The 14,300-nt window shown below is 31.6% G+C and overlaps 1 protein-coding gene across 1 annotated transcript; it reads right to left on the bottom strand.

The window, feature by feature from the left end:
- Positions 1-5,852: 5,852 nt before the first annotated feature.
- LOC107643097 (cytokinin dehydrogenase 3) lies at positions 5,853-12,309 on the bottom strand. The gene is made up of 5 exons (XM_016346662.3): positions 11,670-12,309; positions 8,599-8,726; positions 7,560-7,826; positions 6,640-6,908; positions 5,853-6,293 (listed from the first exon to the last, which is right to left on the bottom strand). Exons 1-5 carry the CDS (start codon positions 12,262-12,264, stop codon positions 6,005-6,007), a joined length of 1,548 nt encoding a protein of 515 aa, XP_016202148.1. The 5' UTR covers positions 12,265-12,309; the 3' UTR covers positions 5,853-6,004.
- Between the last annotated feature and the right edge of the window lie 1,991 nt (positions 12,310-14,300).

Below are 14,300 nucleotides of genomic sequence, written 5' to 3'. Positions count from 1 at the left end.
CCGATGTCATTAGCCTGGAATGGGAGGTAAGCCACATAAATATTTTGATTTTTTGAGGTCCTTTCCACCCCCATATTATTTCCCATGTGTGATCTTGCGTGATTGTATGTTGCGCCAACATGTTATATGTGCTTGTGATTGAGAATTCTCCTGAATTTGTAAGGTTCCACATGATTTTATCCTCTCCCAATTCTTCCAAAGGGGGCATGATTGCTGTAATTTTTTTGATAATTTCCTCTGATAAATGACTTTGTAGCCACTGAAAATTCCATTCACCCGTTCCATTAGAGATTTCTGAAACTGTTATTTTTTGCTGATCTTCATTTATAGGACTGAGGCTGTAATTCATTAAAGTATTAATTCCCTTAACCCAATTATCCTTCCAAACTCTAGCCGATCTTCCATTCCCTATAGCATAGGAAATATTTTGATAGAAGATGTCCCCTATTTTTGCAAGATTTCTCCAAAGAGCGGAATCTGATTTTTTACTGCTGATGTTTTGTTTGAGGTTAAGCCCCCTGCCATATTTACTAATGAGAACTCTAGCCCAGAGAGCTTCTTGGTCTGTGACAATTCTCCACAGGATCTTAACCAGAAACGCTTCATTCATCTTGGATAGATCTCTGAACCCCAATCCTCCAAGCCTCTTTGGTTGACAAATGAGTTTCCAGCTAACAGCATGAATCTTCCTATTGTCTGTGTTCTCTCCCCATATGAATTTTCTTTGAATCTTTTCCACCTCTTGGCAGATTCCTTTAGGGATTTGAGTATGCATCATGTCAAAATTTAGGGTAGGGCTAATGACTGAGTGGGCTAGGGTAATTCTTCCTGCAAGGGAGAGACAATTTGTTTTCCATCCTCCTAGTTTTGCTTTAATTCTATCAATGGTTCCTTTGAAATTTTCTTTTCTTTTTCTGGTGTTGCTCAACATGGCTCCCAAGTACCTTCCCAGATGTGGCATTTCCTTGAAACCGCTACTCCTGAGGATTCTGCCCCTTTCATTCTGATCCACGTTCTTAGAGAAAATAATTAATGTTTTTTCAGCATTTATCTTCAGACCTGATACTTCACCAAATCTATTAAGAATTTTCATAATTTTTGCCATTTGGTCCTCCTTAGCTTCTGCAAACAGCAGTAAGTCGTCAGCGAAAAGGAGGTGAGATATGCTGGGCCCATCTCTACCTGCTTTCATAGGAATCCAGTTTTCCTTCATCACTTCTTCTTCTATTATTTGTGAGAGCTTGTCCATAGTGATCACAAACAGATAAGGAGATAAAGGATCTCCTTGTCTTATCCCTCTGGAGGGTTCAAAAGCTTCCGTTTTGCTACCATTCCAAATGATTTTGTATGTTACTGTGCTTACACATGCCATTACAATTTGGCGAAAATTGTTGCTCACTCCAAATTCCTCCAAACAAGCATTGATGAAATTCCAATTTAAGCGGTCATAAGCCTTTTCAAAATCAATTTTTATTGCCATGAATTTTTTTCTCCCTTTCATTTTTTTCATGTCAAGCATCATTTCCTTTGCAATTATAATGTTATCATGGATGATTCTTCCTGGCACGAAACTGGACTGATTAGGGGCTATCCGATCAGCTAGCGCTGGTTTGAGTCTAGCAACTAAGATTTTGGAAACACATTTATAAATGACATTGCATAAGGCTATGGGCCGAAATTGGGTTATAAATTCTGGTTGCTTGGTCTTAGGTATAAGGGCAATGAGGGTTTGGTTTGATTCTTTGATTTCTTGGGGTTCGGTCCAGATATGGTTAATGAAATTGCACAAAGATTGTTGGATAAGACTCCAGTTATCTTTGAAAAAGTAGGCAGGAAACCCATCTTCACCTGGGGCTTTGAGAGATCCGATGTCAAAAAGAGCTTTTTTTATTTCCTCTTGGGTAGGTGGGTTTATAAACAGGTCTTTGTGTTGTTCCGACAAGGCTGGGTATGTGAGGGAGGTGACTAACTTCTGGTTATACCTCACTTCCTCTTTGTACAGTTTCTTAAAAAAGCTGATGGCCATGTCTTGCAACTCTTCTTGACTTTCACACCAACAACCTTCATTATTTCTTAGCTTTATGATTTTATTTTTGCATCTTCTAATAGCAGTTTTAGTATGGTAGAAACGTGTATTTCGATCTCCTTCTACGATCCAAAGCTGCCTGGATTTTTGCATCCAAAACAATTCTTCTTGATCAAGAATGGTGTTCAACTCCTCAGACAACCTTTTCTCTAGGTCTTCCAGCCATGGATTTCTCCCATAAGAGGGAGCCCTCTGAATTCCATTCAATCTACTCATAATCTTTCTTTTTCTTTTGAATATGTTTCCAAAGATTTCTGAATTCCACCCTTTCAACTTCGTGGCAAGCTCTTCTAAAGCTGCAGGGAGGGGTCTTTCTTTTTGCCAAGCACCTGTCACAAATTCATTGAAATTAGGGTGAGTCTTCCACATAATCTCAAAGCGGAAAGGCTTATCCTTGTTCTCTGGTATTGAAGGATTTAAGATTGCCAAGAGAGGGTGATGGTCAGAGTTTACTCTAGGTAGGACTTCTACCCGAGCATTCATGAATTCTCTTCTCCATTCTGCATTGGCAAGTCCTCTATCAAGTCTTTTAAACACTCTATCCATGCCTTCACGTTGTCCTCCTTTCCAGGTGTACTTAGACCCCACATAGCCTAGGTCCACGAGCTTACAATTGTTAATTCTTTCTCTAAATCTTCGACATGTATGTTGATCAATTTCTGCACCTCCCTTTTTTTCCCCTTCTTCCGCAATTTCATTAAAATCACCAATACTCATCCAGGCATCTGTTGTATTATCTGCTATTCTCTTCAAGTTTTCCCATAATACTCTTCGAATTCCTTCTTGGGGACTTGCGTAAACAGCAGTGAGATACCAGCTTTTGTTATTTTGATTCTTGACTTCCATATGCACATATTGATGATGCGACTCTAGAATGTTAATAGTGATAGAGGGCTTGTCCCAAAGCACCCATATCCCACCAACAAAACCATTAGCCTCCTCTAGAAAAGCAAAATTATAATTTAGAGATTTAATAACCTCTTTGGCTCTCTCCCCACTGCATTTTGTTTCATATAAAAGAGTGATATCTGGCCTTGATTGTCTCTTAATCTCTTTAAGGGTGCGAATTGTAGCTTGATTCGCAACCCCTCTAATATTCCAGGCTAAAATAATCATCTTAAATAAGATAAAATAAAGACTATGGTAACTGACCAGATCAAAAGCAAAACTAACTTTGCATATTCTCCTCTGCAGGAAGGACTGTCACGCCTTGCTCCACTTCCACTTCCATCATTTTCTCATATTGCACCATGGCTTCCACCATCTCACTAGTCTTCACTGAGTCAAATGCAGAAGTTATATGATCAGGTGGGTCTTCCAATTTTGATTCTCCAATTCCAGTGGCTGGAATTTCCATTGAGAGAAGGGGGCTGGGTTGGCTCTGCTCCATCCAATTCTCCTGATGGTGTTGTGGTTGGTCTATTTCAAGCATATGAATATCACTTGGATGGGATGGGTCTGGGCTAATTAGGTTCAGGGTTTGGTCTGTGTTAATTCTTGGGGTGTTTGTCTGAGTTATATTGTGTTCTTGGACAAGGAATTCAGATTGAGTATTGTTATTTTGGGCCGTGTTGTTGTTGACTGGTGTAGGAATTGGGTTACTAGAAACGGTTGTGTTGGCTTTTGGTTGTGGGTTCATGCTTTGGTCCTTGTTTTGGGCTTTGTGGTTTGGGTTGGTTGAGTTAGAGAATGTGGCTTTATGTGCTATTTTTTTGCTGTTGTGGCCATTTGTTTTTTGGTTTGTTCTATCTGTAGGTTCTGGTCCCTCCTTGTGCCTCTCCTGAGATATTTCTCTCTCATTCATTAACCTTCCAGCATTGTCCTCACCGACTTTCTCTGCTTCCACGTTCTCTGATACCTCATTCTCCAGCACTGCAAAGCGAGATTTGTTTTCACTAACGGTATTTTTATTCTCTTTTTCTTTTACATTTCCTCCACTGCTGCTGCCCTCCCCTCCTTTTGTGCTTTTTCTGCCACGTGTATTTCTTTGAACCAACATCCAAGGACCGTAAGTTTCTACTGGTCTTTCCATGACTTTTTTGCCCCTGTTTTCTGTGTTATTTTCTATTCTACCCTTTCCTTCAACCTCTGAATTTGCCTGTTGAGCTTCTTCTTGGTTTTCTTGTGTTGCATTGTTTATCCGCTGTTCTTCTGTACAGCTCGATTTATCATGTCCAAATCTGCCACATAGGAAGCAAACTTGATGGAGCCCTTCATATTCTACTAAATGATTTTTCCCATTGATTTGGAATTGAGAGACTAGGGGTTTTGTAAGATCAACCTCCACACAAACCCTAGCAAATTTTCCCCTGGCCACCTCAGCTGTGTTTGTGTCCACTTTTAAGGTTCTCCCTACAATGTTGCCAATTTTTTCCAACACTGCTTTGTTGTAGTATTCTATAGCAAGTCCGGGTAGTCTAATCCAAGCAGCTGTGCTGTCAATAATTGTCTCAGTAGGATTAAAATCTGGTTTCCATAGTCGTATTGTTAGGTAGTGATCTAAGATTTTCCATGGACCTTCCATGAGGGCAAAATCCAGGTCTTCAGAGTTGTAAAACTTTACTAAAAAAAATTCATTTCCCAAATCAATAACATCTATACTCCCATTCTTTCCCCACATTACCTCTAGTCTTCTTTTGAGAGCAACCAGAGAAATTTTTCTTCCTAGTAGCTTGACAATCAAGGTCTCCCACCAGTTCTTTCTGAGTTCTCTTTTCACTCCTTCTCCTATGACGATGTTATATATACCGTTGGGCAGTTTCTTCACTGTTATCTCCGAGTATTCCTCGTCTTCATCCTCTGAGGATTCTACTTCTCTGTTGGCTTGTATGTCCTCCTTCCTTCCTTCTCCCTTACTTTTTCCATTTCTGACTTTGTCCGCAAAGGAAGGTGGTGATCTTGTTTCTCCTCTATCTTCATCCATCTGAGTTTTCTTTTCTGGTTCTGGTTCAGTTCTACAGTCCCCTCCCTCTACCTCTTCTTCTACCATCCAATCTTCCAAGCGAGGGGTGAGTCCAGTGTCCCCTGTAAACTCTCCCCCTCCTGCTTTTTTCACTTTCTTCATGCTGCGATGGATTAGCTCTCCCTCTTCTCTCATCTTAGTTCTAGGGTCGTGAGCTCGAGAGGCTCCTCCTCTCACATAGCCACCTCTCATATTGTTCCGATCAAATTCCGGCAAACTTTGGAGATGAAGTTTTTAGCCGTTGAAAAAAGAAGAACTTATTAATAAAGTATTTTCTTGACATCCAAGAAATGTGTATACTTTGTATAAACGTTTTTTAATTCATACAAACACACACATTGGTACACAAGCTTCAGCGAAAAACTCATATAGCCAAGATTTGTTAATTACGTTTGGGCTCACTTGGGTTTAGTGAATGTAAGTCCATTTCGATTCCGTAACTGTAGTTTTTTAATACCAAACATTAGCCCAATGGATGCGTTAATTTGTTTTCTCTATAACTTCTGAAGATATTTTTGAACAGAAAAGAAAGGACCACTAATAAACGTATTACCTAATTAGATGTGGCCCAAAGCCCAAACCCCACCAACTTTGGTGAAATTTTTCTTCCGCCATCTGATTTAGCTATTTTATATCTTAAAAATATTTTTTAATTGTAAAATAGTAAAAATTTTAACTCTTTTATGTATTTAACACATTAAAATTTTATGATACCTTAAAATGTGCTTTTAGGGAACATATCAATAAAACCCTAATTTAAAGAGACTCAAATTCAAATAAACCATAAACTCTTACACAAGCTACTTGGATTTTATGAGCATTATTATTTAGTTATTTATTTTTGCTTAGAAAACACATTCAATTTTTAGTTACAGACAGTAATTTAATTGATATTGAATGTACAACAAATCAATATACAATATATCAAATAAAGGACGAAATAGTTTATTGCTTAGCTAATTAAAAATCCCTTGTCCTGGAGACAATATATTTCTGGGATCAAATTCTTGTTTTCTTTGTTTGAAAAGTGTCCATTTGGGACCAAAATGTAACATCCATTCTTCATGTGTTTTGTTTTGTGGAAGATATTGCTTCATCCCAATGCCATTATCTTCACAGAATTGTAATATTTGTTGATTTTGAGCTTCAAATGCTTCCAACTTATCAAAATTCGTTGCACGCAAAATACTCACAACATAAAAGATATCTTCGTTCGGTGTCACTGCTGACATATTATCATCCCACCTGTGAATTAATTTGTTAATTAATTAATTAAATTAATTAGAGAAAAACTTAAAATAGTCTATGACAATTATTTCGAAAGACAACGAGGTCTTTGAAAAAAAAAATCCAACCCGACTCTTGACAATTACCTCGAAAGAACAATGAGACTCCTGTGCCAAAAAAAAGTCAATATTATTTTTTTTGGCACAGAGACTAATCAGTCCCAAAAAAATATCAGGGGCTGGATTGAGTGTTTTTTTTTTTTTTTGCCCTCGTTGTCCTTTCGAAGTAATTGTTAGAGATCGGGTGGGTATTCACTCAATTAATTAATTAGTGTTATCAATTATTAATTAATTAAGAAACTTACTTTGATCGGTTTACAGGGTAAACTATGACAATTCCAGGATTAATATTTTGCTTAAGCATGATGGCTTTGAAAACACCTTCATCAACATCTGAAATTCGAGATCTTGGAACAAAAAGATTCAACCATGGATGAGGAACTTCCCAAAGTCCTTGCGACCTAAGAGCCAGCTCATCAAAATGAACTCTGTTAAGAAATTCTTCATACGACACATCTTTCTCAAACATAAACGTAGGTACAAACTTTAATCCTTGGACCAAAAGTGCAACATCCTATGTAATAAAAAGAAACAAAAAGAAAGGAATTATTAAATAGTACGAAGAGTTTAATTTTGATTCATTCACAGTGTAAAAAATTTTATACTATTATCTAATTATATTTGATAACATTTTAAATAAGGAGTTTGAAAATTAGTTATTTAATTTTGCATATTTTCATGTGATAGTATATGATTATAATTCTTATAAATTAAGTTTTTCTAAAAGAAAAGTATATGATTATTTATTGTATAAACTCACGTGTACTTATTTTTAAGTGAAATTGATATTTAAGAATTATTAGATAATTTTATATATTTGACTAAATTATCATCTAATAATTCTCAACTATTAACTTTATATAAAAACAAGAGTGAATACTCCACCCGACCCTTGATAATTATCTCGAAAGGACAACGAGGTTTTTAAGAAAAAAATATCAAATCCGGCCCCTGATCTTTTTTTGGAACTGATTAGCCCTTATGCCAAAAAAATAACATTGACTTTTTTTGACACAGGAGTCTCGTTGTTCTTTCAAGGTAATTATCAGGAGTCGGATTGAATTTTTTTTGTCAAAAATTTCGTTGTCTTTCGAAATAATTATCAAGAGCTGTTTTGTATTTTTCTCTAAAAACAACTACACGTGAATCTTCACTTTATTATTACCTCGTGGACATGATGTTGAGTGGTATTGTCATAATATTTGACCAACTCTATAATATAGATAATGCCGTATTGGGTTACAAGAGAAGTTATGCGAGGTTTATCAGCTTCTGGATAAAAAGAAAGGTCTAGTGGTGGTTTATTTAGTAGAAGAAAACCTTCTACATAATTGGCTCCAATAGTTTCGTTTCTTCCATTGATTGCAATCAAATGCTCTTGATCGCCAGAAAATTCAGTGAAGTTATTGTAAAGCAAACGAAGCCACTTCACCTGCAAGAAACATAAATAAGAGAAGAGAATCATTTTTTTTAATTAATTAATTATACAAGAGTTAGTATTCAACTTTTTATTTCCTTTTTGCTGAAAGAAAGTTTGTGATTGTGACTTGCTAACAAGAACGATAAAATATATTTTTTGTCTTTAAATTTTGGTAAAAATTTTAAAATTATATCTAAGTTGTATTTTATTTTAAATTTATTCCAGAAGTTTTTTATTTGCATTAAATATACCTTGACGGCTAAATTTTCAAAAAATTTAAGATCAATCTAACAATAATGCATGAAAATTATACTTGATTTACTTGTGTTGAGGGTTATTCTTATGAAATTGTTGTTGAATATTGGTCTTAAATTTTTGAAAAATTAGCCGTCAAGAGTATATTTGATTCAAATCGAAAATTTTTGGAGCAAAATTGAAGTAAAATAAAATTTAGGGATATTTTTGAAACTTTTGTCAAACTTTAGGGACAAAAAATATACTTTACCCCTAATAAGAATTAATGATGTGTGCACTGCAAAAGATTATCAGCATAGCGACCGATTCAGCGACCAATTTTTTTTTGTCCTTGAACTAACCCTATATCCGTCGCTAAATCAGCTGATATTAGTAACCAATTTTGTTAGTCGCTAAAATTGATTGCTATTCTCATAATTTCTAGTTGTAGTGGATGGATATATATCTTTTTTTGAAATGATTACTTTTAATTTGTTTAAATAAAAAATTTAATAGGAAAATTAAATAAATAATAGAATATGATACTTGCCCTTGTGGGTGCAGGCCCTAGGGCTATTCTTGCTCTTGTTATGATTCCAAATTGACCTAGACCTCCAAGAACGGCATAAAATAACTCTTTGTTATTATCTGTAGAACAAGTCACTCGTTCTCCTTTTCCTGCAAACATATATAATTATACATATGTATTTAATTAAATTTCTGAAATAATACATGTAATTAATTTTAAAATATTCTTTGTTTGTATGTACAATTAGAGAAGATGATAGGATGTACATATGTGACAAGTTTGATTCCAAATTCCTTTTTTTTTTGGGAGCTAATTAGATAAATATGTCTAAAACTTTTTTTTAAGGATATTTTTTAGTAATTAAAATTTAACACATAATCTGATTAAATAATATTATTTTTGTTAGAATTAGGTTAAATAAATTAATTTAACTGAAAAAATAATAAATCAAATCTTGAATTAATCTAAATTAATATTATTTTTTATAAAAAATACTATAATACCCTTATTATAAAAAATAACTAAAATACTTCTAATATATATATATTAATTTTGAGAATTCTAAATTCTAGCCCTTTACTTCTCTATCGTCATAGGGTTAGGATTTAGAGTTTTCAAAATTAATATATATATATAATTGGAGTACTTTTTAGTCATTTTTTATAATAAGGATATTATAATTATTTTTTATAAAAAATAATATTAATTTAGACTGATTTAAAATTTGATTCACCATTTTTCGGTCAAATTAATTTGTCTGTCCTAATTTTGATAAAAATAATACAATTTAATTAATTATATATAGTAAATTTTAATTAATAAAAAACATCTTTAAAAAAAGACGTTTTAGATGTCTTTATTGGAGTAGCTTCCTTTTTTATCAATCAAATTTTTAAGAGAAATTCTTAGAATTCTTTATTTTATAAGAGAATTTCAAATTCTTTATTTTAAACTAAATAAAGTATTCTATAAAAATTCTGGAAATTTAGAATATTCTTTATATTAATATTCAAATTAACAAAACATTTTGGGTTAAAAAGTTTAAAATACTTTTAATAAATACATTCATTCTAGCTACTCCAAATACTTTAACCATGCCAAAACACTCTCTTAAAGAATTATAGCCTTGTTATTTTTTTTAAAACCTTAACCATTGTCATAGCAAATTAATTAAACGGCTTAGGATTTCTTGTTGCACTCTATCATTGATGTAATCGTTTACATAGAATCTTGATAAATATATGATGAAGTCACGTGACAATTACATTCTCTTTAGTTTTATATTTTTCTTGTCATGGTGTAGATTCGATCTTGAATACCAGAAAATGAATGTTAATTAATTAAGAACGGGTCAGAAACTAATTAAATAACAATATTAGTGGAGAATCCTTATATAAAAAAAAATATTTGTGGATCGGATAATTAAACCCGAAAGAACATTCTTCTTTATGCATTAAGCAATATATCAGATTTTATTCTTTTAGATTTTGAAATTTGACCCTATCGAAGTTCCAAAGAACTACCATATTTTGGATCAGATTTTATTATTTTAATCATAAGGTCAAAATTCATTCATAAAATTGATCTCACCTATATATATCTCATTCATAAAATGACGAGTTTAAAATCTTCTATAAAGATATGAATGATGTGACTTATCGTTTGAATACGCTTAAACAACTTGTTAATTGAATTTCATTTGATTCAATAAAATTATTTGTGTGCTTCTTTTTTATAATATTTCAGAGATGTTTAATGGCCTTTAGTCTATTGTGTGTATTTTCAAAATTTTAAAAGGTGGCTTAGTCATATACGAAGAATCAAAGTTTAAAAACTAATATAACTACCTATTACATGTTTGTTTCGTTTTCTGTTGACGTATATATGATAAGCTAGTATATTGCGACACAATTCTCTCTTCTTTATCTTTCTCTCTATAATATATATATTGACTTTCGGTAATATATATTTTTTTATATAAGTTCTTTCTTTAATTTTAAAATTTTTTTATCACCAAATAAAATATATAGAAGACATTTAGCTTATTAGTATTAAGCTTTTTTAATCCTTAATAATATTATCAGCTAATTATATATATTTAACATATAATACGTTTTAATATCTTAATTATTGTCTTAGCATGCGTAGCTGCCTCTAATATAATTAAATCGAGTTATTTTTATATAAAATTAATAATAAAAAATAGTGAGATAATAATTTAACTAAATATAATAAATTATCTAAAAATTTGATAAAAATTTACGTATAGTTATTTTCATGTTAGATTAATAGTTGAAAAATATTAAATAATAATCGGAGATCACTTCGATAAAGACACTAAAAATGTATTTTTTTAAAGACGTTTATATGTGTCATGATATTATTGGACATCTTTATTAAACCACTTAATAATTTATTTTTTAATAAACTAGAACAAAATCGGTTTATTATAGCAAAAATATTAAACCCAATTGTCCGCACTATAATTATTAGACCAAATTTGATCCGACCGATTTACACAATCTAAACCGAATCATGTTTAAATTTTTTGATAAAAAGATAAATATATCCCTGATTTTTGTTTTAAAAAAACAAAAGAAAAACCATGATTCAATGAGTTATGTAAATTGGTCGGTTCGACCGGATCTGGTAACAATTGAATTTATTGTTATTGTTATAAAAAATTGGTTTTATTCTAATTTGTTAAGAAATTTAAAAATAACATATTCTTTAATACGTCCAATAATAATACAACACATAAATGTTTTTATAAAAAAATATTTTACGTATTTTTATAGGAACATCCTCCATAATAATTTAATCAAATTTGGTAAATAATCTCATGATTATCAACTATCAATTTCACATAAATACAATTGCATGGTAAAAAACTGCAATCTTTACCTAATAAACACATGATAAAAACTTAAATTTAGTCAACTTTATATAAAGTTGATATAAAATGGTTAAATAATTTGATTGATTTGACTAAATTTTTATCTAATGATTCTGAATTATCAACTTCACGTAAAGTTAACTGTATCTGAGTTTCTACCTAAACACGTTAGTATAAGGGATGAAAGAGATGATACCTGTAATGACATGCAATTCATGAACATTGGAGATCTGAGGACCAAAAAGGAAGGTTTGGCCACTAATGCCAGCATTAGAGAGAGTTCCACCAACTGATAAGTACAAATAATCAGTCCAAGATAACGGCGTCAGTCCACGTTTAAGTGCTGCATGCAGAACATCAATCCAAATCTCTTCACCACCAACATCCGCATAAGGACGACCCAATGCACCGCCATCCGCCACAACAACCACCCCTCTCCCCTCCCTCAGAGCCGTCATGTTCACCACTACCCCGTCCCGCGCCATGGACTGCCCGTGAACGGAGTGTGCCTGCCCTCGGGCCGCGATCCCGAAAGGAATAGGAAGGGAATTTGAGAATTGAATCAAGTTAGAAATGTCCGTAACGGAAATTGGTGCGAAGATGGCTGTAGGGTTTTGGTGAATGATGTGACCGTAATCGGTAGAGGCTAGTGAAATTGAGAGAGGGTCACGAATAAGCCTTTGTTGAATTTCAGTTGGTGCTTGTAGTAGTGACCATTCTTTTGCTTCTGCAATATGTCTCATGGTCACCGCTATTATTAGCCACAGAGTAAGGACAAAAATCCTAGCCATTTATTATTATTATGATTATTATTACTATGCTTTTGAATTGGTTTTATGAATTGATGAAAATGGCTAATGTATATATATATAGCAGTATAGCACAAAGATGAGGAAAAGGTTGCGGGTTTTTTTGCGCGTGTAACGACGTCGTTGCCGGTTATTTCTGTGTGCTTATTTTGATTTGGAACTACGCAACGCATGCACTACTAAGCTAGTACAATACTATTTACGGTAATACTAGATTGACAAAAATAAAAAAAGAAGACAGAACTTAAATAAAAGAAATTTTTACTGATTTTAATTAAATTTTTTTATTATTAAATATTTTCGTAATTATTATTGTATTTAAATTATTTTTAATTAACAAAATAAAAAAAGTACGTGTTTAATAGTTATGTTCGTACCTGTGCTAAGGTTATCAGTTTGAGTGATTCAAATATCTTAACTTAAATATTGATAGTTAATTTAAATGTTGATAGTACCAAATCGAAAGGTAAAGTTAGAACTGAGTCAAGTTATTAACTCATAAATCAGTTTAAACTCAATTCGTTAATAGTTTAAAAAGTTGAATTTGTGAGCTGTTAAACTGAACTTGAGTTTAAAATTGAGCTCACAAAATTAAATGAGCCAAATTTAAGTTTAGATAAGTTCAATTTATTAACTCGTGAACTAGCTTAATTATATATATAATATTAAATATATAAATTAAATACATATAAGATATACGTATTAATAATTTAATATATATATATATATGAAATAATAATATATAATTTTACATATATATATTAATATTTTTAATTATTTAAAATTTTATAATGATTTTTTACATATAATTTTGATGTATGACATAAATAAAAAATTTATAGTTGATGGATAGATAATATATAAAATTTATATTTTTTTAGAGTAATGTTATATATACACCAAAATCAGCCACTAAAGTCAACTATCAGTATAAAATATATGTTGAAATATAAATACACATTAAAAATAAATTAAACCACACATGTATTTATACATAAATACATTAGTGGTTGATTTTGGTGTATAAATAGTATTTTTAATTTTTTTAATATATATAAGTTATAATTTATTGAAATGGTAATCCCAACACTTATTTAAGCAGACGAGTGAGCTAACCACTCAACTAACCCAAATTGATTGACTTTATACTGAATTTGTTGTGATTTATATGTCCTTTGATTATATTTACGTGAGATTTTAACGAATTCATAACGTAATGATATAGTAACCTTAAAAATAGCTGTTTTTGTCCATAACAAGTTAAACAAATATTAGTATCCAAATATTTATTATAAAAGATTTAGACGTAATGAAATTGATTACAATAATAAGAATTTACTTTTCATTTACTATTAGAATAAAAAATAATTAATTGTGTATTTGTCATTGTAGTAAAAAAATAATTAATTTTATATTATTTAAATATATAAAATAAATAATTATATAAAACTTTATATATTATCAATATACTAAAATTAAACTCGAATAATACTTTATAAAATTAAACCTTGGATCTGTGAAATTTGCTTTTTCATTTGTACGTTACTTTGCGCACGCCTGCATTTGGATTTTCTTGTTTAATTTCATGCCTTATCTTTAATTTAATTTTCTCAAACCGAACAAGCTGCCTTTGGACGGAGTTTAAAATATTATGGTCAAATGCCCAAGATATGCATATTATTTGTTTTTCAAAAAATATTTTATTGTTCCTTCTTGATATTAATTTAATGAGGGACGTACAATATATATGTATGTCAAAGTCAATAACAGATGATATATGGTTTATACGGTTGACATTATGTGTACAGTGTTTACCAAGTTATACTATATGTATATACGCAGGAGATCATTTTTTATTTTTACGTTTTAGCACTCGAACAATTAAATTTATTTCAATTAGCACAACATTTATATTTTCTGTACATGAAAACAACATTTCTGACATTGAAATAATAGTCCTTATAAATTTTAAGATAGAGAATAGGTTTTATTTAGGAGTGGCAATGGATAGGGTAGGT

The sequence above is a fragment of the Arachis ipaensis genome, chromosome B1 (genome assembly GCF_059453495.1).
Source record: "Arachis ipaensis isolate K30076 ecotype BB chromosome B1, ASM5945349v1, whole genome shotgun sequence".
NCBI classification, from domain to species: Eukaryota; Viridiplantae; Streptophyta; class Magnoliopsida; order Fabales; family Fabaceae; genus Arachis; species Arachis ipaensis.
This window is presented reverse-complemented; position numbering and strand designations above follow the sequence as displayed.